This window comes from Cuculus canorus, chromosome 18, assembly GCF_017976375.1.
Source record: "Cuculus canorus isolate bCucCan1 chromosome 18, bCucCan1.pri, whole genome shotgun sequence".
Lineage (NCBI taxonomy): Eukaryota > Metazoa > Chordata > Aves > Cuculiformes > Cuculidae > Cuculus > Cuculus canorus.
The window spans coordinates 342,772-369,034 of NC_071418.1; the positions used below are offsets into that span (position 1 = coordinate 342,772).

The 26,263-nt window shown below is 47.9% G+C and overlaps 2 protein-coding genes across 3 annotated transcripts in view; one reads left to right on the top strand and one right to left on the bottom strand.

The window, feature by feature from the left end:
- On the bottom strand, window positions 1-26,148 carry SAP30BP (SAP30 binding protein). Of its 2 annotated transcripts, XM_009563965.2 has the most exons (11): window positions 25,992-26,148; window positions 25,703-25,812; window positions 22,878-22,925; window positions 13,191-13,233; window positions 5,795-5,883; window positions 4,574-4,665; window positions 4,078-4,138; window positions 3,542-3,593; window positions 3,088-3,146; window positions 1,821-1,905; window positions 2-1,165 (listed from the first exon to the last, which is right to left on the bottom strand). In XM_009563965.2, exons 1-11 carry the CDS (start codon window positions 26,104-26,106, stop codon window positions 984-986), a joined length of 936 nt encoding a protein of 311 aa, XP_009562260.1. In that variant the 5' UTR covers window positions 26,107-26,148; the 3' UTR covers window positions 2-983. The 2 variants fall into 2 exon arrangements, with proteins under 2 accessions (XP_053939617.1, XP_009562260.1); XM_054083642.1 differs by lacking the exon at window positions 22,878-22,925 and having other exon boundaries at window positions 1-1,165.
- The window catches only part of RECQL5 (RecQ like helicase 5), a 35,491-nt gene continuing 35,340 nt past the window's right edge, over window positions 26,113-26,263 (top strand). The window contains exon 1 of the mRNA XM_009564049.2: window positions 26,113-26,241. The gene's annotated coding sequence lies outside the window, so the exon portion shown is untranslated. The remainder of the gene's footprint in view (window positions 26,242-26,263) is intronic.

Consider the following 26,263-nt stretch of genomic DNA (forward strand, 5'->3'; position numbering starts at 1 on the left):
AGGGCTTTGTTAAGGACTTTTCCATTTTTATAATAATTCTTTGCTACACAGTAAGATTTATACAATAAAATTTTCAACTGAAAATATTTGTTCACAACAGCGGAGCAAGCAGTAACAGCCACGTGTGCATCTCAAAGAACATCACTATCCAGTACAAGGATGGACAACGTCACAACCAAGATCATACGTTCTCCTCTGCCTATCTGCTGTCCCATTGAATTCCACGGCAAAGACAGATTGATCTTTGCAAATGAGTTCACAAATCCAACCTCCACAGTTTATGGGGTCTGCATAGCAATCTCTGTCCTGCAAGGCGGTAACGACTGTTCCAGCACAGCTTCTGCAATTGTTCAGCTGTGCAACGCGTGGTCACGAAGGCCTACATAGACACACAGACAGGCACAGACGTCAGGACTTAACAAGGCATGAGTCTGAAGTCAGAGACATGGATCGCCTTGAGTCCCTGACGCACATTTGGAGACAGACACTGACCAACAGTCCTGGACTGAGTTAGTGGAAGGGAGAGAGGGAGGGAGGGAGGGAAGGAGGGAGGGAGGGAGGGAGAGAGAGCGGCACACATCGCTGCGGGCAGGCTTGGAGAAGGACCTGGAACACACAAGGGTGATACAGTCCTTCACTACTTGCCTTTTTTTCCCCCACCTTAAACCAGACTTTCAAGAACTCAATGCAGTAATTTAATAAGCTAACATTTACGGGCTGAGTCCAGGTACCGCGTTCCTCCAGCACAACACACAGACTGGTTCTTCACGCAGCAGGAAAAGGCAGAGGCATTTTCGGCAGAGGTCCATTCCTGTGGGCACACAGCTGGCGTGCCTGCTCCTGCCCCGGTTCTTTCAAAAGAGAACTGTGGTCTGTATCAAAGAATCTTGTCATCTTTTACCAAAGGCAAAAGCTACCGCTCCCTTTCAAGAACAATGGCTTCAATGACAATTAAGTCTCAAAATCCAGACCCAGCACAACAGTCACTGCTTTGCCTTTTTCACGATGGTGCCGACAGCAGATATGACTGTAGTTTTGGATCCACTGGCACTGGTTGTCACTGTGACAACGCCTGGCAGTGTTGCAGTAGTGGTGAGGATGGTGGGCTGAGCTATCGTTGTAACAGGGATGGCTGAGTCCCACTTGCTCTTCCTCTTCTGGGCATCTGTGAATTTAATTAGATCAAGCAGATGAGGATTAGCTTTATGTTAGAGGTCACCTATCCCTTCATAAAACCCTGTCTTGTCAACTGTTAATGTACCCCTGCTGGACTGGGCAACTCTCGTGTTCATTTCAGCAGTAAATGCCAAGGAGGAAAGACAGCTTCAAACCCCAGCCAACACGGTAAAACTCTACACCTGAACTCCAGCCAAAGGCAGACAGGTTCCCTCTCTGTCTCTGCCCCAGAGCATGTGTAGTTTTAACAGAGCATCTGTCTCTCAGTTGCTCAGGTACAGGCATAGGACACAGTCAGCCACCAGGGCTTTTTCTCCCTTCCTTGCAGTTTAAGAGGCAGGAGAATGTTTTAAATCTTTCTGAATCTCTTAATGTATATCAGCCCCGAGAACACTCTGCAACGAGACATCAGGAGACTCCTTGACCCATTAATAAACCTCCTCACTACCAACCTGTGCCCTAAGCTTTCATTCCAGAAGGACAGCCATGGGATACAGCAGCAAGAGAAAAGCCAGGCCATCAGCTCCAGGAAGGAACGCTTTCTTGCACTATATACACACAACAGGGAGCCTTCAGGGTTTCCCAGGAAGCACCAATCCCAGCACTACTGCAGCTTAACAGGTACAATCACAACTGTTCCTTACCTCCCACAGTGGTACTGGCTGTTGTGGTAGTTGTAGAAGTGGCACTTGTTGTTGTGCCCTTTTTAGTGCCGGTCACAAATTCAATCTGTGAAGGGAGACACACAGGAGAAAGGCAGGAAAATAAAAATGAAACGTTCATACATGCAGTCTTTTTTTAACCCACATCGCTCCTCTGTGTTTTTAAAGAACAGCTTTAACGTCATGTGAGACACTGGCCTCCAAGCTGACTGTCATGCAGGAAGAACAATGCAGACCTCAGGCCAGCGCGTACAGGATCATTAAGGATTTCTGCACCCAGCTCCTAAGTCAGCTGCAATAAAAACCTGTGGGGTTTTGTTTTTCCTTCAAACTTGATACCACTCAGAAAGGACAGAACCTGGTCATTAAAGAATGTACAGTTAGAAATCGCTGTTCTTTTTCCTTTAAGAAACATGCAGGACAAGTCTCTGCCTGCACAATTTACCCTGACTGCATCACAGACGGAAGCCCAGCAACTACAGCTACAACAGTCTCATATTTTCAAAACTGCAGACATGGGCAAGGATGCAATCAGATACCTGGGTTACTGTGCATAACCCAAAACAAGCAGCAAGACATAGCATGCACTGCAAGAACAAATACCTCCTCGTACTGAACGTGGAAGGAGCCCTCTGCAAGGTTAGATGGCAATCGCTAACGTTAAGCGGCTTTCTAGTGCCAATCCCTAGCTTAAAGGCAACATCACTGAAGGACAGGAACAAAAATCTTTCCAAATCAGTTTCTTTTCTTTTTAGGGGTACCTAAGAATACACATTCTGCAACAAAGCCAGGTAAAGTTAGAACAGGCCCAATATTTCTGGAAATCAGATGCAAGAAGGCAGTATGACAGAGAACAGAAAGCAGACACTGCCTAGCAGTGAGAGAGGGTGAGGAAATTAAGCTGTAACTAAGCCATGCCATCAGGCAAATGGAGAAAAAAATGTTCTTTATGCAGTGTCTTGTCTGTGTCTGGCTTACTGAATACCCCTGTAAGAGCTCAGGTTTAAAAATACTGACAAGAAGGAAATCCAGTGGAATAAAGAGCCTAGAGAAACGGACCTATAAGGATGGGTAAACAACCTGATCAGTGCTGATAAGAAAACACATGCAAAAAAGGACAGAACTAAGAAAATCAAAACAGTAAGAGTGTAAAGCACAGTTCATAAGGAACAGCAAAGCAACCAAATGAAATTCAGCTGGGAAGCAAACAGAAATCCTGGCTCCTTGTCTCTTTGTTTTGAATCACTACCTTTGTGCGCTCCTTCTTAGCCTTCTCCAATTTGTCCATTTCTATCTTCTGGGCTTTAGCTGAGGAAGATCAGAAGTTACAAGAAGTATTAGGAGCATAAAACCCCATAATTCCCTCTTGGTCACAGACTTCCCATCATAAACAACCGAAAACTTCAAATTGGGTATAGAAAATCAAACTGCCATGAAACCAACTGCTGCTTTTTCATCAAAGCATCACTGCCCTAAATTAATGATATAAGAGGTAAAAATGTTGAAGAACCAATTCAAATAAAAGCGCTTTCCTGACTGATGAAGCGACAGTAACATTCAGGCATATCCAATCAGAAAGAAGCAGTGAAAGAACAGCATGGGATGACTTCTCATTTATGAAGGAATTGAAGGCTCCAGTGCTGTTAATTAACTGCAAAACACAAAGAGTGAAGTTAGGACAAAAAGACGACTTCCTGAATTACCTAGTGCCTCATAGTAAGAATCTTCTGACCAGCCATGAGGATCAAACATGTCCTAAAGAAGAAAAGGTAAGTCCAATTAGGGGTATTTCCACATATACACAACAATTTTGAACAGGATTTTGTTTATCTCTTTTCACTGATGATCTTCATTACTGATTTCTTCTTGTGTCTCAGTGACACATAGATCAGATCAGACCTTCTTTGATAGGATGAGGTTTTATTGTGAATGAAGAAGCAGCTCTGAAGCCCAATGATGCTGGGATAAGATACATTTTTCTGCTGCTCAGCTTCTTTCTCCCCAGGAGTTCACTGTCTGTCTACACACTTGAGCAGCTTTTGTGTAGAACCTTTATAGCAAAGCTGGAGGCACCGAGGCCCAGTACCACATAAACACTCTTTTTGATGCAGAGGATCAGGCTGAAGTTCCCTTAAAAGACCTCTAAACAAGCGGGCTCAAGGAAAGCCTGAGGCGAGATCTTGCACCCCTGTGTTCTCTTTTACTCACTCCCTGGCCAGTCAGAAGCATCACTCCTCACCTTTGGGTAATTGGTACCGAGCTCATCAATCGAACAGAACTGGATCAGCTTCTCATAGATGCTGCAAAGGCAAGACGGATGGTCAGAACACAGCCAGGGAGCCACAAGTAAATGGAAACACTTTGGATTCGTTAGTAGAAAGAGGCTGTCACCTCTTCACACTGCAAGAGTAAAAGCAGAACCTGGGATCCTATGCTTGGCAAGCCATTAACCTATTATTTCCCACTTCCCTCAAATTCACCACCCAGCTCCCAGAACAGACACCTCTTCTAAGACATTTCGCCCAAAGCCTGTATGCTAAAAATCCAACTGACCCACCAACTCCAGCTGCTGCCTCACAGAACATAAAAAGCGTTAACTGTTCCAGTTACACTCAAATGACACTGTCCTCATTCTGTAAGCAGGATCCTGCTCTGCTACAACTCCGACAAAGAGGAAAAACTCTTGGAATTTGCTGTGTAGTGCTTTGGTCACACAGGTAAGAAAGGTAGCTCACCTAGGGTTGCGGAACTCCTTTTTCCTCTGAATGATGTAGTTCATATCCATGCCCTCTTTTATTTTCCTCTCGTAGAGCTTTTGAATTTTATCCTAAGGGAGAAAGATTGTAGGATGAGCCACCATGAAAAGGAGGAGCACACCACCTGACATGTGGAAATGAGCTGACTGAACCAGTGACCTTGCTTGAAGATAGGATCCCATTTCTCCCCTACGGCCAGGCAGGCTGACTGGGACAAGTGCTCCCTCCTCTGAGGTCTGAAAGTATCATCACAGATTGTCTGGATGTGTAAGGGAATTGATCTTTGAAGGCTTCTGTTTCATCACAGCAAACTGCTGTCAAAGGGGAAGGGAATCCACTTTATTCTGCCTGCTTTCCCAATCTCTATGCGTTCTTCAGATCTAGTGCACTCCAACCCACCGATATCAGGACAGTAAAATCCCCCTGAAGCACAAGAGGAGGAATGGGTATGTGCAGGTATAGAGTGCAGAGAAGGAAGCATGATCCGGATGGTGAGCCATTCTGAATCACCACTGCACATTGGTAGCTTACTTTATGGAGCATTCCATGAGCGATTCCTTACTTGTTATTTCTACTGGGCTGGTGCTTGCGGTTAAAACTCAAATGGACAGCATAAACCAGCAGCCTCTGCTCTTTCATTTGCCCCATCAGGAGGGGGAGAGCGGAGCAGACAGTTAATGCAGAGTTGGTAACTGCAATTACTTGGGTGTGCACCAGAGAAAACATGCATTTGTTTTCCTTTGCTGCCTCTAAGTTACCAGCCTCCCCTCTAAATGTTTATCATCCCGAGATACGTAGGTGGAAAAGGCATCCAGTCAATGCTGCCTCAACTATTCCAGTTTGGGGATTCTCAGGTCTGTACAGAAAAAAACAATGATTCGTTTTTTCCTCTTGAGCTGAATCTGCTGAGGTAAGAGGAGAACAGCCTTCCAAGAGAACATCGCTTCTGTGTCGCTGGTGGGACTGAGAGCCGTGTTAAAGCCTAAGAGACTGGAAATCAGCTTTCAGCTGCTTTGATATTCCTAAACTAGAATTGCTGCAAAGCCTAAAGCATTTACACAGCATGTGCATGAACTCGGCAAGGTGAAACCCAGCTTTAATGTGGGATCTTTGGCTTGCGAGCAGAGTCCTCAGACATCCCCCTCCCCACTGAAATGCAAGCTTTTCAAAAAAATAAAGTGGAAGTTGACTTATACCAACCTGCAATTGGTTAGAACATCGGCCTGGAGGCTCTGGGGGTATTTTGATCTCGTCTGGAGACATGTTCCGCACTCTCTCTGAAAAAGAAGCTGCAGAGAGCAAACCAGGCGTGAGATCTGGCAATACTGAAGGGAATTTAAGCCATGCAAGTAATTAAATATGTTTTATGTCCTCGCTAGTGCTGCTCTGGCACTGAGAAACAATGGGCAAGTAACGGGAATGCTGTCAACTGTACTCATGGTGTTTGCAGAGTGATAAGCAAGAAGGAGTAACCTGAAGGCTGGATCACTGGCAGAGGATGTGACTGTTGGCAAGATTCTCAACGGCAAAGGATTTGCAGAGAAGCAAAGGTTGCTTCGTGGAACATATCTCTAAACCCCTGCACTGCACACCACACACCAAGGCCCCCGCCACTCCAGGTCTTCTATGTGCATTGTAAAGTCCTGCTCAGAATAGCTCAGATAGCCCGCAGTCTCTGACAAAACTCATGCAAGGATACTCTCATAAAGAATCCAACTGTGTTTGCTTTACATCGATCCCGTGATCCTCCTCAGCCTGGCTCATTGCCCTTTCTGGGGAAGTGAGCACTTTGCATCCTACTTATTTCAAGACCTACCTACATGAATCAAAATGGTCCAAGAAGGGAGCAGCCCCTCCCAAGGCTGGCAGGAGTTAACCACGTGAAATTACATTTCATCCTTAACGGGCCCTTTGATCTTTCCTTACCAAGTCAGACTGCTGCTAGAAAGAACAACCTGTTCTGTAGGGCTGAGGATAGACAGCGCAGATGCCAGGCTGATGTTGCTGTCTGCATTGGGATGTATTATCAGAGTACCTGCCTGCCCTGTGCAGATTAGTTTACAGAGTTATCAGCCAAAGCAGCTGTCTCGTTTCCCCCCTACTGCTTGCCGCCTTCCCATTCAGCTGTGGGAAACCCAGGCAGTTTTCTAGTCAAGCCTTGGAGCAGAGACTTGTGCCACGCTGAAGGAGCTAGGATTGCTTCCAATCATAGTTTGTACAGGAAACACATCCCAAAGTTGAGGTCTGTAGTGTATAAGAGACCCAACCACAGCGCAGCAGTCACACCATTCCCATTTGCAGCTCCTTCGGGACACACCCCTCAGCAAACGGTGCCTACGACGTCTACATTGCAGCATGCTCCAGTTCAGCTCCTTTGACTAAAGTCCAGAAAGGCCCAAAGGACAGGCACAGAGTTTGAATATAGTGCGTGCTCCCGCCTCCCGGCACAGAGCCTCAGATAGCTGAAGTTACAGATAACCAACACCATCCGTGTTCAGTGCTACTGCAGTTTCCATTTCCTTTGTCAAATTGTACAGCACAAGAACAATATCCTTTGGAGAAGCAAACCTGGCAGGCGACCACTTGTTCTGTTTGATCAAGATGTTGCTGAGGGTTAAATTCTTCAGCAGTCACGAGTAATGAACAAAAAGCGTCCTTTGGCATTTACCATTGGTGCCTCTCTGGAAGAAGGAAGGCTTGCCAGAGCCCTGACAGAAAGGCAGGCGAACCAGGGAACGCCAACAACAAGGCAGATGTTTGTTATCAGTTCCAGCTGCTGGTGGAATGGGGAACCTGTACTTGAACCAGAGTTTCGGGAACCCAGAGAGAAAGGAGTAAACAGACATAAGTGTGCATAACAGACAGTTTTCCGGCAAAGGTGAAAGCTGATTAATGGCTTAAGAGATTCACAGCATCAGCAGAAATAATAAGAAAGAAAAAAGGTCAACAAATACGGACTTCATAAGGCAAAAACAGGACCTAAAAAAACCCAACCAAAACTCAAGCTTAGCTCCAGGCTGGACACCCCAGAGACTCCTCATCTCTGCAGATCACCAGGAGAGCCACAAAGAAACAAAACTTTTCTGGGAAGGGGAACTATGGGCAAGAACTCTGTCTGGCCAGCAAAGGAGGCACAACTCTAGAAGGGTACATTCAGCAGTCCATCCAAATCTCCCTTGGAACAGAAATAGCATTGGGGCAGAACCAGAGCTCCCAGTGGGATGACGTACATTGACACATCCACTTTTCAGGTTTTGGTGCTCATTTCCTCTTTTGTTTGAGCCATGTGACAACAACCATTTATCAACGTTATACTCACGAGGGAAGGCATCTCTTCATGGCTTATAGAACTGGAACTGAAATACCTTTGCGCAGCCCCACCACAGCCACACGCAGCTGAAGGCCAAGTCAGCGCTGAGGCTACGTGCACCTCACAGGCTGAGCACAGACATTCAACATTACTCAGTCATCTCATCACATTTCAGCCAGTCTGAGATGCCACATTATTAGGAAGAAAAGGATGAGTTTAACCCCGTAGGGCTCCTTTATAGTAAGGAAGCACAAATTACCCATGCCCTGGAGCAGTCCTCAAGCTTCCTCCCCAAACAGATAATGAATGATCGATTCCATGGCCTCTTCCCACCAGCTCCTTTCCTAGAGGAATGGGCAGCTGGGATCACTAACCAAAATAAGCCTGGAACTTGCATACATGGCCACATGCTCCTGTATAAAAGATATGGCATTTTCCAAGTCCCAGTCACCGCTTTCTGCTGTCTGTGCAGTGGTAAATGCAGACAGACAACTAGCAGCAAGGTGTGTCCTCACAGGATACACCCAACTGCTCTTTGCATCCTGTTGTTTCAGCCAAGATCGAAGTTTTACTTTGATATGAGTCACGGTAGCGCCATGGCCACAGTCTCTAACTGGGCCTGTGATTTGCTGGCCCATAGCCTGCATATCTCCATGCAGCGACCACAGGAAGTTGTCTGTTGGCACGATTAATCACTGCAGGCGCACCCGGATTTGGACTCACGATAAGTAAATATTGTCCCTATATCAGCCCAGGTAAAGCACAAGGGCCGTAAAGCTGACATCGTGACTTGGATGGGAATTCAAGAAAGCAGGAGCAGCAGGACATAGCACTGCTGCCCAGTTCATACATCCCATCTACAAGAAGGGTTGCAGGGAACTACAGGCCTGTCAGTCTGACCCCAGTGCCGGGGAAAGTCATGGAACAGGTAATGTTGAGTGCTATCATGAAGCACATGCAAGAGAACTGAGTGATTAGGCCCAGTCAACACGGGTTTATGAAGGGCAGATATTGCCAAACTAACCTGATGGCCTTCTATGAAAAAGTGACTCAACTACTGGATGAGGGAAAGCTGTGGATGTAGTCTTCTTGGACTTCAGTAAAGCCTTTGACACAGTTTCTCACAGCATTCTGCTTCAGAAACTGTCTGCCTCTGGACTGGACAGGTGCACGCTCTCCTGGGTTGAAAACTGGTTGGATGGCCGGGCCCAGAGAGTGGTGGTTAATGGAGTTCACTCCAGCTGGAGGCCAGTCACAAGTGGGGTTCCTCAGGGCTCCGTACTGGGTCCAGCCCTGTTCAATGCCTTTATCAATGACCTGGATGAAGGCATTGAGTGCACCCTTAGCAAGTTTGCAGATGACACTAAGCTGGGTGGAAGTGTGGATCTGCTGGAGGGTAGGGAGGCTCTGCAAAGGGAACTTAACAGGCTGGACTGCTGGGCCGAGACCAATGGGATGAGGTTCAACAAGGCCAAATGCCGGGTCCTGCACTTGGGGCACAACAACCCTATGCAGTGCTACAAACTGGGGGAAGAGAGGCTGGAGAGCTGCATGGAAGAGAAGGACCTGGGGGTAATTGTTGACAGCCAACTGAACATGAACCAGCAGTGTGCCCAGGTGGCCAAGAAGGCCAATGGCATCTTGGCTTGTATCGGAAACTGTGTGACCAACAGGTCCAGGGAGGTTATTCTCCCTCTATACTCGGCACTGGTGAGACCGCACCTCGAATACTGTGTTCAGTTCTGGGCCCCTCACCACAAGAAGGATGTTGAGGCTCTGGAGCATGTCCAGAGAAGAGCAATGAAGCTGGTGAGGGGGCTGGAGAACAAGTCTTACGAGGAGCGGCTGAGAGAGCTGGGGTTGTTTAGCCTGGAGAAGAGAAGGCTGAGAGGAGACATTATTACTCTCCACAACTACCTGAAAGGAGGTTGTGGAGAAGAGGGAGCTGGCCTCTTCTCCCGAGTGACAGAGGATAGGACAAGGGGGAATGGCCTGAAGGTCCACCAGGGGAGGTTCAGGCTGGATATCAGAAAAAAATTTTTCATGGAAAGAGTCATTGGGCACTGGAACAGGCTGCCCAGGGAGGGGGTCGAGTCACCTTCCCTGGAGGAGTTTAAGGAACGGGTGGATGAAGTGCTTAGGGGCATGGTTTAGGGAGTGTTAGGAATGGTTGGACTCAATGATCCGGTGGGTCCTTTCCAACCTGGTGATTCTATGATTCCTCCTTCCTTGAGCTGACCTAAAGGATAACACCTCATCACCACAAGCAATACCTGCTTGTAGCTGTCTGTGCAGCCAGTGCATGAGCTGCAGCGAGGCAGAGGCGTTTGACTGCCCCTGGGCTCTGAGCCCAAAGCACAGGCAGCTATGAGGGTGCACCAAGCAAAGATTCAGCACCTCAGTAGCCAGCACAGGATATTTGCTTGCCAGACCTTGGTGAGGCAGATAATCAACTGGAAAACCTACATTTAACCTGCTTCAGCGTCAGGTGGAGAGGCTATTTGTCCAGTGTATCCAGCAATATGGACACACTGCACAGAGCAGAAGAGAGGTGCCTCAGCACCTCTGTGCACTCAAGTCCCTTCCTGAAGGAAAGGATGGCTCCCAGTCCAAAGGCTATGCTGGAGATGTGGACAGGGGGCAGAGGGGAGCTTCGCTTCCTACAGGTGGGCACATGTATTTTCCTAGTGCAGAGAAAACCAAAAGACCAGAGAGCTGGCTGTAGCTGGACATAGAGTGTGTATCAGCTGAGGAGTGGAAAAGCACTCTGCCTTGCGCACTTGGTGAATAACAGGCCCCTAGGCAGCACTCGGACCTTCTCTCCCTTTCAAGGTTCATTTGTGTGCTGCATATTAAGTAGCCACAGGGTGTTTCGGGCAGCATCAGACGCCAGGCTGTCTATGAAGGTCACACTACGCAAAAACCAAGCAGAGACCTAGAAAGGGTGACCACAGCGGCATGGCTCCCCCCTGGAGATAGGCAGACCCGTTTGTGCTTGACCTCTACAACTGCATTCCTTGGCACTCTAATCAAGTCTGCTTGGCATAAACCAGGCTGTGTAGGTTGCTGCTTTCCTGGCACCAGAACAGCCAAATCGGAGGGCAGAACTGGAGGCAACAATGTGCCAGTGAGTCACCCATCCATGGAAGGACGCTAGTTCCTTTTCTGCTCTGTGCGCTGAGAAATGCGAGAGACCTGCAACTCAGCCATATGTTCTGCCTTTATGAACACTGACTTTGTGCTTGGATATTCTTAGGGCTGGAGAGAATATTTCCTACAGTCCAGAAGGTAAACAACCATGCTGCAAAGAACTCCAGGCCAAAAAACTGCATCCTTAAAGTATTATTCTGCAAGGCTGCAAGGAACAGCAAATACAACATGTGCCAGCACTGTGCACTATTCAGAGTGGCACAAAACCCCCAAAGGACAGCACTGATGCAGAAACTGTCAAAATAAGCTTCACAGTACTTCCTCTTCAAGCACAAGGCAGTTCCTGCTGGAAACCCCCTGCCAAATTCAGGCTTTGATTATGTGATTGCTACTTCAGCATAAGTCAGGGCCATGCCCTTCCCAGCTGCTCATCCCTGCTGCTTTCTTTCTGTCAGCTTCAGTACTTACCTAGCATGCACCAAGCAGATCAGGGAATCCAGCTAGAAGCTGGAAGAGCCATGAGCAGGGAAGATGGCTCTCAGCTGGCTCCAACCATGAGACCACCAGAAGGCACGCAAACATCAGCATGCATCCAAGGGAGACAAAATAGGATCGTTGCTTTTCACGAGACCCTACATTTATGCTGTGCTTAAGCAGCTCCATAACCACAAACTTTATAAAGGTGACGCTGGACAACATACAGGTTATCTTCTGAGGAGGGGAGGCCCACAAGCTTCCAATGTAAAAAGCAGCTGAGGAAAACTGTCTAAGAAAGACTTTGAGTATCGCGTATGATATCAGGCGAAGCTAGAGATGTACAGACTGGAGAAGTTACTTGCTTTGTGTCAGAAAATTCTGCACCTTTTTCCATTCAAGAATTCTGGCTTTAAGACTCCAGGTTTCTAGAAAGGGAGTGGTTCTAACATTACACTAGCCATAAGGTTCCTGCAACAGTTCCTTCTCCACTGGATAAGATATGTCTAATGCAAAGACCTACAGAATCCAGCACAGCAAGTATCCTGCCCCTCAATGACCTGGCTCCGCACAACACCAGCCTATATGCGGCTCTATGTGCTGCTGTTGGGAAAGGATATTAAAGATACATTGCAAAACTTAACGCAGGTCTCAAACTCAACACCATCATCTGCTTACCAGCGTGTGACGCTGAGGGAAGTGCCCTCTGTGCAGCTTTTCAGCCTGCATGCGAGTCCGCGCTACCCTGAGACATGAGATGGAACCATCTAACCTGCCGTGGACAGTGCAGTCACTGGGGAAAAGAACACTAACAAAGTGAGCCTCATGCCTTGACTGAGAGGACTCGTGACTACACTGCTCTCCACTGGCAGAGTTTCACTCATATGTAGAGAACAGAAGGGCTGCTGCTTTTCTGATATTATTCTTTACTTTTACCCTAAATTGCTGAAATGTCATGTCTGAGCATTTTATGGCTGACTTGACAGATAATGAAGCAACTTCTAAACTCATTATTTTTTTTATGGCATTATTACATGCTACCACACAGCTGTGTTAGCAACCTCAGAACAAAGGGCCAGTTGGAGACAGCCAGAGCTTCAACAAAAACTACACTTTCTGTATGGCTCTGCAGAAGCCAAGCTGCTTCAAGATGGTGACCCTGGACTTTCCAAATCAAATAATGATGCAATAAGCAAGATGTCACAAAACCCACGTACATTTCAGTAACCGTTAGAAAACCTACGTCACACTATGTCAGCAGAGCAGCTGTAAATCCCTGCATGGATTACATTTAAGTGGGGATGTTTCTGATAAGGTTTTGGGTTACAGAACAGAGTTTGTCATCATTCCTGGTCAGACCAGCTCTCAGAGGTATCTGGACAAAGCTCCTGCTTTGCTGCTTTTAAGCGCATCTAGAAAAACACCACACTGCCCTTTACAAAAACATATTATAGTGTAATACATGAGAGCATTTTTAGGCATGGCTCCTTTCTCCCAAGGGAGGACTTCACTGAAAGTGTTCCACTGAGATAAAACACTATAGGCAATAACCCAAAGCTCAGCTTTGGGTCAGGACAGAGTAAAGATGTATGTTGCAGGAGGGGCAGCCGAAGAGGTCTGGTTTGAAAAAACATGTGAATAAACACTTCTGAGTGAACTCACCCACGAGCTCCTGAGGATCCCTCTTCTCCACTTCTGAGAATTCCTGGGAGGAAGGGAGAAGAAACAGATTTTAGTCAAGGTGTGCTTCCACTCTAAAAAGCTCTACTGTCCATTTCTTTAGACATTTACATATTACTTCTGAGACAAACAAAAAGAATGAAATGCAAGTTATTAGAGAACAGGGCAATGTTTGTACCATGGGAAGGCAGAGCCTAAAAGGATGCTCCATTTCCTTTCAGAGACAGTGTCTAAATTTAATGCAAGAATTAAGGCTTTGTTTCCACCAGTCCTGGACACTCAGCTCCCTTTGAGTTCCACAAAAGCTGCCGTACTTGAAGCCTTTCCTCAACACAGATCCTTCATTTTCAGTGACTGGCCCTTGGCACCAGCCATGAGCCAATGTTTTGGATCATAATGAGCTAAATACAAGCTGAATCCAGCCCACGGGAAGCACTGTAAGCCCCGGGAATGTCTACCACAGGCCTGTGCTACCCGCAGTTCTCTACACGGGGTCAGCAGGACATGCTCCCCAGAACAACTTGAAAACAGCCAAATCACTCCCAGAGGCAGCATCCAAGTGGCCGCCCCATAGGCACCCAGGGTTCTGCAGGGTCCTGGGCTGCAGGGGTTCAGCGGTGCCAAAATTCCCTTCCAGAACTGTGCCAGCCAGGCCTTTGGCAGATATTCTACAAACCAGAATGCCAGGGAGCATGGTGGCGATACGGATCTCATCTTGCCATCTTGGAAGAACGCTCCCACTGTCAATCCTCTCTTGGCTGCTACCGTCCAGGAGTGACACAGCCAATCTGCTCTACTAGAAACTCAAGTGCAGCCTCCATGGACTCGTCATGCTCTGTTTGGGGATCTCCAACACAGTTAAGCCCCATCTCAGTCACAGCAACAGAAATTCAGGCAGTGGTGGTTGCGGGATCACAGCAGATGTGTGCACCAGAGGCTGCTGGGCAGGAGGTGTTCGGTACGACAGGACACTCCTAAACACACTTCTGTAGGACAGGACACTCCCAAATGGGCTTTCAGCACACTGAGACCAATGCTGAAATATTCTGGTACATCTGAGAGACCCCAGGAGAGCCACAAATGGCATCAAGTTCAGCACAAATGAAGCCTCTGAAACAGCATCAGCTGCATCCCAGCACTGCCCTCTCCCCCCGCTCCCTCCTAAAAAGACCTTTTGTGACTCACTGGACTGTGTGCCCAAAATTCCTCAGTGCCTCCAAACACTGAAGCTATTCATCCAACTTGACAGAGCCATAATGCTGCCTCCTTGCTGCTTGGTAACCACACTCTAACTCCCTCCTTCACTCGATTTCCAGCCAGGTGAGAGATGCACGCGGTGAGGGGACAGCAGGTCACCAGGCCAGACCTGGGAACAAGCTGTGCCAAATTCATTGGGAAAACCCACCAAGTTCCAGAGAAGCCAAAGCCCTTGGAAGCAGAAACACAAATTCCTTGCGTGGCATTTACTGCTACAGGGCACTCTGAACAGCCATTCATGGGGAAAAAAAAGCACTGTTCCTCCATAATTGCACTGGGAGCAGAAAAATACACAGCTAAAGCTATTTTAGAGAGAAAGAAAAAGAAGGAACACACATCTCCTGGCTGGCAAGGGCCCAGGCCCTGCTGTGAATCAGGCTGTGGTGCAACAGCTCCAGCCCCTCTAAGCCAAGGCACTTGTGCATGATTGCCTCTTCTCCCAGGCTCTTTGGAAAGAGCAGAGCAAGGAGAAAAAAATAAAACAAAAATGTGTACCCTTTAATCCTAGATCCACAGCCCAAGCCTCCCCGTTTATAACAGGTGAAACAAAGACAGTCCTGTTGGGCTGCCACTGCATCTGCCTGGCCTGATAACCCACACCCCTTTCCCCAAGTCTCATCTCCACGTCCTCGGGCCACAGCTGAGGCCTCAGCAACCCTGGAGCCACACCAAGAAAAAGAAAACAGTTCACCAGCAATATCACACCTCGCTGCCCAGAGGACATGAATTCTGCTTACTGGTGAATTACTGAGTACCTACACCCACTGCTCTGTCATTAACGAGCTGAAGACATCAACACAGCTTTTCATTAAGTCGGACTGCTTTCAAGCCTCTTAAACACCTTCAGAAAACAAAGGGATGAGCGGCTCCTCCCACAGTGCCTGTTTGTATCTGCTCAGTCCCGTCTAGCACTGTGGCGAGGCAAGTACCAACAGCCTGACCACAGCAGTACAGGTTGGCAGTGCAAGGTTTCTGAAGTCCTGTTTGAACCTCTGATCATCTACTGAAAAATCCAGAACTTCAGGACAGTTTTAACACCTCCAGTGGAGTCATCATCCAAGGAGAACTGCCCTGTACTCCCTCAGGCTAACTTGAGTTCAGGACACACAGAGTGCCACAGACTAATTAGAAAAGACAGCATTTTAAAAAAAACAACCCACCTATTTCCTGCGGATCTAATCCAATTTAAAACTGAACGAGATGGAGAAGCCCTGGACACGACGACATCACCTCCAAGAGCCTGACCGGTACGAGCCCGGCTGGATGGGTCAGTCCTCATCTATCAGTCAGGTAGGGGAGAGCTGCAAGCTGAACCTGTGCTTGTATACACACATAAGGAAATTGCTGCATCTCAGCTGAAGTTTCACCTTGCCGCAGTGACACACAGACTATCCCTTCAGTGACACTGTTCCCAGCTAGTTACATAAAAACCAGTCTCCACTCAGGTTCCACGAAAAAGAAAAACAACCAAACACAATCCTTGCAGCGTGGAACACAGATTAAAGGAAGGAAGCAAAAACAATATGAATCTGAGACTGATGAATTCAGGTTTGGAAAAGCTTGCCCAGAACAGCTTTATTTAACGGAAAGAATGGACTGAATTACAACAATGCTTGCTAAATCCTTCCTGAAACAAGATCCATAAATGCAATACAAAGCACACATTGGATGTAACTGTTGGCTTTAGCTGTTGCCAAAAGGTACAAATTCACCCATCAGTTTCTTACACCAGCAGTCGTGTACTGGTGCACATGTGCTTCCACCTGCAAGGATTAACAGCTGAACAGGAAGTCAGAAAAGATACAAAACCAGAAACCAATTCCTTTAAATAAGATGCAAATTGTAAAAAATTGAGAAGTTGATGCCAGATATGCGACAACTCAGCCATGCTCGCAGACTTGCAGCCAGTGTTGCCCTACAACTTCATTTTCCCATGGACCTACAGCTGATATTAAAAAAAGCAGGTAGGAAGCTGCACTCTTTTCTTCAGGCACTGCTGTTGTTCTGAAGAATTTCTTCTCTCCCCAACTATTTCACCTCACAGCTCGCACATAAAGAAATTTAACACCAACTCAAGCCAGCAGCCACAAGCTGTACAGACCGCTCACACCATTTTCAGGCTGGTGGGTTAGTTTGAAGACATTGATGCAGCGGATTTTTCCGTGCAGCCCATCCTCAGCAGCCAACAGACCCACTGCTGCAATTGCCCTTACAGGGGGTTTCTCTTGGCTGAGCAGGCACCAGCAGTCAGGTTTTGTACCTTCCCCTGCTCTCCACAGTGCAGACTCTCTCCTGTAGCCCTGACACACCGACAACCTTGCTTGGCTGAGTGTGGTGGAAGGAAACTCTATAACTTAGCACATGCTGTTAGAACAGTTATCCGAGCTGACAAGTAAGATGGCTCTGCCAGAGCAAGCAGGAGAGATGTTCGTGTGGGGCAGCAAGAGAAAGGCCCCTCCGAACCTGGAATCAGGTGCTCTTTTTATTTCCTTTTCCTTGTTTTGCTTTTTCTTTTCCTTTTTAAAGGAATGTGCCAGCCATTATGTTCTTGCTTTTCCACAAACACCAGAAGTGCTTGTGGGAAGAGAACACCAGGAACTTCTCATTTGACATTAAAAGCATGTGACAAGAAGTATTTCAGTTCTTGCTCAACAGACCTGTGCCTGATGCTGGTATGCTCCTGGCTGAGGGCAGCAAACAGCGCATGTCAATGTGCTCAGAGTATGGGGCAGAGAACGCCAGGTAACAGAAGCAGAGCTTTTATTCCTCCACCTCTCGCTTTTTTTCTTGTATCGTGAGAGAGGAGAATCCCAAGAGAAAGCTCGAAACCAGCCCATTTCCTACAGCCGTATCCTGTTTGCCAGCTCTGACACACAGCTCCAGGCAAAGTGCCCAGTATAGGATAAGGAATTCAGCTAAGAAAAATCTGTAGGGACCATGATTCAGATACCAAGAGAAGCACAGCAGCTCGCAAATAAACCACCTTTAGGTAAACCTGATATATCCAGCCTGCAGTGGCACACGAGCACAGCCTGCACAAACCTACCTATTGTGGGATACCACTGTCACAGACAAAAAGGGAAAGAGTTAGCTCCCGAGATACTCCTTGAGCAAAACAAAGCATGTGTGTAGCTGACACTGCCTCTGACATTTTAAGTTAAATTAAGTCTAAAAATCTACCTACATTTCATTTCAACTTAATTTAAAAATCCCAACCAAGACCTGGCAAAACATTTTAGCAAGAAAGCACTTTAGAAGAGAAGCATTCATAGAACAGAATCCTTTAGATAGCTGCTTTGAAACCTGATTCTGTTCACCTGACACAAATGATCTCAACATTTGACAAAGATAATTTGTTTAAAGGAATTTCCAGCCAGGGAACCGTGTGCCAGGACTCTTGATGTCCCAATGGAGGCACAGTTAATAACACCCGCCTGGCGACGGCACCCTGGTCCCAAAGGCACCGCCTCGCTGCCTCCTTGCCCTTGTTCTCTGCCACTAGTGCTGAGCCCCCCCCAGTTTCACATCCGCACATCACCCTGTGCACGTCCTTCACAAGACTACGGAGCATGTCCTCCCTACAGCACGGACACTGGGCATGGCGCAGCGTTGTAAAGGGTGCAGGGCAGCCTGCACAGGAGATCGCACAGCCCAGGGAGCACAGCAGCTGCTGACGGCTGCCATGCTTCGAGTGCGCAGCTCCTGCAGCCTCCACCTGAAGCTACCCTGCTCTGCCAACAGGTGCCTTGTCCTGCAGATGCCATAAATTCTGCTTGCAAGTCACTTTTGCTTCCCACAGGGAAATAGAGGTTCAGAGGTGAAACATCAGCACTACCTGATAGGGCCTGAGATGCCAAGCTGCTTTATATTGGTTTATTTTTTTACAGGTTGTAGCAATGCAGAAGCAAGCATGTGGTGCAGCTGGGCAGTGAGAAATCTTCAGCCTCACAGCAGCAAAGGAAAGGCTCAGGAGAGCTGGCAAAATCAACTTGCACAAGCTTTCGTCCGTAGCGCATTGTAATAAAAATTCTTCTCAGCTTGGAGCAGCAGCAACGTGTTCAAGCAAGGATGTTCACTGGAATAAATGCTCCTCCATGAATGGAACTCGTAGAGTTTTTGCAGATTTTGGTCCTTCTGTACCCAGGAGCAGCTGTTTTCAGATTTTTTGGTAATTAAGGCAATCCTCCCTCTGTGCTGACTGTTCAGACTCACCAACACGCACTGGCATGCGAATTCACAACAGCCCATTTCAGCATGGCAGGCGGAAATAACTGCAACAGCAGAACTGGACTTGAAGAACTCAGACCTTTATCAGGGGAAATTTGCAAGGGGAAGTGGCTCCAGAAAGGACTTTTCTTCAAGTTTAAAGACAAACAGAGAAAGCCTGGCTCTTCCTTTGGAGAAAGGCAGCCACACCTGTGTCAGTAATCTGTGGTATTTAGTGCTGCAGGGAGCGAGAAGTCTGCCGCAGCATGTATGCCTGGCGGGGAGGAAGGAGCAAGCATGTCCATGGATGTGTCTCATCCTCCAAACAGCTCACAAGGAGCTGGACTGAAGCCAGCAGCCCCGAAGTAGGTGAGCCAGCTTCAGAGACCAGCAATGCTGTGATCCCACTCCCCCTCAGGCAGACAGAGCTGGAGACACACAAGAACATGGAGCAAAGAGGCAAAACAATCAAAGATGCTGAACACTGTTTTGTTTCCTGCATGCAAAGTGATTCAACCGCCACCAATATTCTCAGGCAGTAAGTAAGGTCAACCACCTCATTAAAGAAGGGAACCAGGCATCAGCAGTTTTGGTGTCAGAGTACTCGCTGTAACAGCAAGAGGGTAGTGTTAGAACCTGAGTTAACTCTGCTTCACCTAAAGGCTCTCCACATGGAATGCTGACCACTAAACCACCCAACTCTGGCTCCCTGAGTGAGCGCTGGAAAACTACACACCTGAAACAAAGAAAACTTATCTCGAGCTGGAAGCACAGGCAGCACTTTGCACAATTTCACTAAAAGAAAGCCAGAAGAGACAAAGCCAGATCCCAGACTACAGTGCTTATCAGTGGCACCTCCAAGCTGTGCTCTCAGGCAAAGGTATCAGTGGGAAACAAACCACCAGAGCCCTGACCTTAATCCCAGCCCTGGGAACCGCACAGCTCACACTTTCGAAGTGTGTACAGGAGGCACACAGCACAAACACACCCAGCACAAGGCTGCTGTTAACAGACAGCTGCTCCTTTGCCTGTTCTCCCACCAGAGGCCAAACGGACACAGAAAACCTCTAAAAGCTGAGGGAAGAGACAGGAAAAATAGAACATAAGGAGAGGGCTTTGGTTCTGATGAGCCTTTCTACCACACACTGGAAAAACATTTACATCCTTCCAGGTCCAGGCACTGTGAGAAGACTAACACAGAGCCATGGCTGCCATCATGGAGGGTTCTGGGAGAACAGCAGTTTTAGTAAAAGTTCTTCAGGCAAACGGCCTTTAATGCATCCTAAGCAGAATTTTTAAGATTAGCCCTTGATGCTTTTAGCTGTGGAAAAGTGACACTTCCTAAGCAACCTTTGTACTTTGCCACCACTGGAGATTCAAACTCCTCTTCTAAAGTTTATGAATGGCAGCTCTTTTTCCACAGCAGAATGCCTAAACAGAACAGCAGGGCTTTTCCCAAATGCATTTTTTCTCCTCTTCAGAGGAAAACAGTCGCAGTTGAGGCGAGAGCTACCCAATAAGTCCAGACATCTTTGGGGAATCTGGCTTGATAAATGTATATTGAATTAAAAAAGAAAAAAAAAAAAAGACACGCCTTACCAAAACAAGAGTTAATTACAGGTACTACATTACTGCACACATACTCAGCTACTGGTTCTCAGCACTCACCACTTTAAATCAAGATAATTTTGGTAGTGAAACAAACAGGTTAATGGGCAGGCAGGATAAATACCGCAATCAAAAGCCTCTATGGAAGTGCACACCTACGCATCACGGCGCAGCCAGCATGGGTATGCTGGATTGAGAACAGTGACACAAAGAGTTGATGATTATCAAGAGGTGGCACTTGGACATGCTTAGAGACACGGTATTCCTCTGAACACGTGACAGCCTCCTGCTAGATCCCAGTCTTGCCGCCTCTACAAATGGTGCCGCAGGGATGCAGAAGGGACCCTTAACACAAAACCAGAAAAGGAAAACAAAGCAGCCACCTGCTGTGAAAACCTGGTACTGTGTGTCAGGCATCCACTTGCCAAGGGAGGGGCAATGTTTATTGGCTTTCCTGCACTGGCAGTCCTGATTGCACAGTCAAGGCTCAAGAGTTAATGATTTCCCACGGTGGAAACTCGGGCAAGCCAAGCGGCAGGGCTGGGCTCCGTCCTTGACCAGTGCCTACAGCCTGTTACCCAGCCACCCCTGTGCTGTGACGTACAGGACCCCCCAGGTGAGACCAGAGCACAAGGTCAACATATCACCGCAGGCTCATTTTCCTCCCTCCTGCAGGGCAGGGGCATTCGGGAGCTCTGCAGGCTGGTATCCCATTACTGCCCCAAGTCTATAACCAGAGCCAGTGCTGGCAGGAGCCCAGGCCGCTTGCACCGGCACAGGCTCTTAACTCTCCACATTCCAAACAATGCCAGCAGAACACCAAACTGCACACCCATTGCCACAGCGTCCTTTGTTTTGTACCCACGCCTCCAGTAACTGAGGAAAAGACACAAAGAACCTGTCCAGGCTGTAAGATTCCACCTTCAACACCATGCCTTTGCCAGAAGAGAAGTTGGAAAAAGCAATTAATTTTACCTAGATTTGAATCCCATTTTCCATGAGTTCCTGCAGTACTTTACAATGCAGTTACAGGATCTAGGCATGGACTTCGCTGTTTAGGGAGAAGGATTCTGCTTCCTGCTGCAAGCACACAGCGTGTGGTACTGCTTCACAGGTGCTCAGCAATGGAGAAGTCTACTCTGGAAGAACACTTCCAGGTAGTTGATCAAGACCAACAAGGACATGCTCCCTGGAATCAGGGAACCTGAGATAAATACAAACACCGCAGAGTGAGGTAGGAAAGCATCTCTCTTTGGGGCTCTTTGGGCAGGCTCCAAATCCCATTCTCCTCACCAGACAGTTTTCACATCACCTCTCACTTTATCACCTCTCACTTTATCTCCTCAGTTAATGCCCACAACTGAACCTTCGGAGGTTTTGTGCCTGGTGTTGTCTAAACGCAGAATGAGGTCAGAGCACAGGATGCGCCAGCAGCACAGGAACTCCTCCACACAACCTGGCTCAAGTGTCCTGGTTGGTTATTCAAGACCAACCTCAAAATAGCTCATTCACCATACATGCAATGAGGCAAACACTAAAACAATGCTGAATGCATATTCAGGGCTTGAGAAGTCTGTGACTAACGGACGAATCGTTATGGCTTTATCTTATTCATCCATTTTACAAGATATACCTCCTGAGTAGTCAGACTCAGACTGTGGAGAGGCTCTCACTGCATATATAGAGCCTGTGATGTCTATTTAAACGTGTTTCCAGGTCTGTTGATGTCTTACAGTGAAACCAATAGAGCAGGAACAGCTACAGCACTCGGCTGGAACAACACAAATTAAAGTTATCCAAAAGTGTCGGCAAGTTCTCATCAAGTGCCTCGTGTTTAGCCACACTCTGGTCTTACAGTAACTGCAGCTCTTACTCACTGGTTGTCATGGACACTGCAAGCTCAGAGCAATGAGGAGAACACTGCCACTTGGTGGGAAAGGGAGATAGGAAATATTTGCAGCTGCTCCACATAAAAACACTTTTGCAGTGATGTTCCATCTCCCCAGTCTTGAGTGGACACCTTAAGAGCACAGTCAGTGCGACGCCATCCATGCCCCATAGAGCGCATAAGGGAGTGGCCTTCTCTGTCCCAGTCTGGCACAGGGCAGGCTCATGGTGTGCTACACAGCAGAGCTGTGCTTCTGCCTTTCCGCAGCACCGGGCAGCTGCTCCATGAGAATTCAAAAACCCCAAAAGCCAGAGCAGGCTGCTGCCTTTTCCACTCATGTATGGAGAGATGTCTGCTAAGGATGACATGGAAATCCAAAACTGCTGAATCTCTGATCTGCCTTCCCGCTATCCTCCTCAAATCCTCATCTTTCATACCATGCGCGGATGGCAGGAATTACACTTTCCCTTTCTCTTATTTATTTATTATTTTTTTTTTTAAAGCCTCACCTGGGTGGTGACTCAGCCGTGGCCTAAGTGGGTAACTGCCTTTGGCAGAAGCCAGAACTAGTCACAAAAACACGTTACAGCTACAAGAGGAAAGTATCAAACTAGCTAGAAAAGATGACAAACAAACACCACACCATGCTGTTAAGACTTATTCCTCTCATATTGCACTTCCCGCCCCCCACCACACCACACTTCAAATACCTTTGGGTCACCAGCCTCAGGTTTTTCAGTCTCTGAATCGTCCTCTTCCTACAAGACAAGAATTTACAGGATTAAGCTTAAAGAGCAGGCTTGGAAAGTCACTGCACTTACAGAAAAAGCTGGTGTTCACAGCCCGGAAGCAGCTCGAGACCCTTTCCACGCAGTCAGTTTTGCCCCACCCACTCACAAAATCAATTCCTACAGTCAGGGAAAGGAGCATTTGTTTGGGTTGGGATTTTAGGGAAAAGCATCCCTCAGTAGCAGATGTCCCCCACAAAACCTGTGCAGCTCTAGTACTTGACAATAAGAAGCAACAGAACAGGGAGAAAAGCATTTACCAATAGATAATTCTGTCCCCTCCAGCTGGCAGGAGGCATTTTGCATGTGCCCTCATGGAGCCGTATTCACAGGAAAAGCAGCGTTTGCCAGACTTATTGCAGTCCCACGCACAAACCAGCACACAGAGCAGACACACGGCCAGCTGCCACCCAACCACACACGCAGCCTTGGTGATGGTCTGGCCTGGCACCAAGGCCCAAAGATCTGGTGATGCCAGCTGACACCCCATCTTTGTTATCTGTGCAGTGCCCCCCATAGCTTTGTTGGCAGATGACGGAACATGTTTGCACAGAAGGGAACCACAGGAATATTTCACTGCTTTAGGTATCACACTCCACTCAGTTTTTATTTCTATGCAGAAATAAACTAAAGAACGGGACAAACTCCTGCCCTGTGAGAGCTGAAAACGCTGAACTCTGCCTCATGTAGAACTCTACACCACGTGAGAAGTGAGCTCCAGTTTCAGTCCCAGCTGGCGGGCAAAGATGCTGGTCCACTACCCTGGCATCCCAGCACTCCTTGTGCTGCCAGACACAAACACACACTCTGGGCTCAAAACAAGTTTGAGGAGCAGAAAATGTTTTTCATGCTCACACAACTCAGCAGAACACTTTTTCCTCCAGACTCTACCACAAATTTCAACTTTGGCCCCAAGAGTTTGGTGTTTCAGCTTCAAAAAGAAAAACAAGCCCAAAAGTGAGATGATGGTGTGCACTTGAAAGGAAAGAGTTTTAACAAAATGTCTACCTTGGTGTATTCACACACGAGTACCTTCTGGCAAGGCTAGCTACAGACCGACCAGACAATGATGGCAGTGAGTTTTAATTGCCTGAATCAACAGGTCAGCCCACCGAAGTGAGACATCAAAATCCCTCACTTCAGTTACTCTCCAGCTCACCTCCCTGAAAGACGCATTTATGCAAATAACTCAGAGTTAACCACCCAAGTTTAATAACAGTAAGTTTATAACTGGAAAAGGACCATAGCACCAAGTAACTGGGTGTTTATCAGACAAGAATCCTCTTCCCTTTACAGCCTCACCTTTCTAAAAGACAAAAATCATTTTCCACAAAGCAGCGGTGGGTTGAATCACTCATGTTACAGAGAGGTAACTGAAACAGGCCCCAATGCCTCTAACATAGGAGGTCTGCCAGGATTAAGCATGATCAACAAACAACACAGCATTGCCAAGAATTGCCTTGAAACAACAGGAGCTTTTCACTCATGATTATGGCAGATCATAAACACAAGCACAGAGTTGTTTGGATCAAAGCCCAGGACACCCCGAGCCCAATGTGTGCAGGATCCATGGGCCGGCACCTGAGTGACTGGATCAATTGCCACTGCTGGAACAGCAACCTGCACCTTCCAGGTGCATGCCATGAAGGCTGCTCCACTGACAGTGCCCTTCGCCAGTACTAACCAAACACACCTGATCCAAACAAGTGCCCAGATCCCACCTAATGCTTCCTTTCAACTACAGAGAACTCATCACAGGAGGGTTTAGGAGTTTGGGATATAAACAGAAGAACCTCTAAAACAGTAAAGCAGCTTTGCTAAGCCAAGCGCAGACCCTGAACTCTGTTGCTTGCACCTTCCTGGTTCTTACAACACGACAAAACCAAAACCAGGAACAGGAGTCCAGCAGAGTTCTTATCTGCTGCCTGGGAAAACAGAAGGAGTGAGCATCTCATGCAAGACTGGTCTAATGCAGACAAAGCAGATTTGGAGGTGGAAAGGTTACAGCAACACAGCTCCAGCTTTGGCTACAGGGTACAGGAACAAGACAACAGGTTCTTAACGTGGTGGTATGCAAAAGGTTGATGAGAAAGAAAGGAGACAAGAGCCTCCTTCCCCCCGCCTCAAACCTCATTGTTTTGCTCCTACAGAGGACAGGGCTGCACATCCCTGTCTGCATTACAGCTGCCCCCACAGGCTGGGAGCTGACCACCCTGACCCGCAAGGCACCAGTTATGCATGTGGCATGAGCCTATGACAAACAGAAGTCACTCACACCCAGACAGGACAGGATTACACCAAGATAGCCTGATGGATTGAGTGGGCCAAATTATACACAAAAGATCAGACAGAGAAGTTTATCCCATTTACTCCGTAGCTGACCACGCCACACTGTGTTCCTCCTACAGAGTTCTCATACACCAGCTACACCTGAAGAACAGTTTTCATTCAGTGTGGCTGTTGACTCACACTAACCAGCCTTTTACCTGCTAAGTCAAACAGCAGCATCACAGTTGGAGACAAACAACAGAACCTGTGCCAAGCTACTGGTGGGCTTCAAGGCAAATGCTTTCTACTTGAAAACAAAATGGATAGAAGCATTTGGGAAGCGACGAATCCCAAACCAGGAGTCAAACATTCAAGGTTCCATCATAGGTTGCCACCCAGAGGCTTTCTTTGGAGAGAGAAGAGCCCCTGCAATGCATTAGGGGGGTCAGGGCAAGTTCCGGGGGCAGAGAGCTACTTACTGACTGCCTGCTGTTCTCATCATCCTCTTCTTCATACCCGTCCTCATCCCCGTCCAAGCGGGTGAAGTCGTCATCGCCATAGCCAACTGAGACCAAACCTCCTTTTTCTCCTGAAGGGGAAAGGAAAAAGACAAAGGTAACGAAAGAGGAGGGGGCAGCAAGCAGGGCCGTTAACTCACTGAGGGGCAGAGGGATGAAGGAAGCGGCGAGTGGGGCCGTTCCCTCGCGGAGGGGCAGCGCCAGGCCGTGCCCCGAGAAGGAGACCCTGCCTCTGACACCCCGCCCTCACCCGTAGCCGCTCCCCCATCGCTGCCTGTGGTCCCGGCCTCGCTGTCCGACTCTGGGTCCGAGTCCTCGGCGTACACAGCCAAAGATGAGAGAACGCTGCGCTTCGCCGCCGCCATCTTTCACCCACCCCGGGGTCACTTCCGGCGCGGGATTACTTCCGGCGCGGGAGTCACTTCCGGCTCGCGAAAGTGACGTATAAGGCGCGATAGCCATAGCAACGCTGTCCCTTCCTCCTCGCACGTCGCGCGGGGGTGAGCGGGTTGTGGGGGTGGT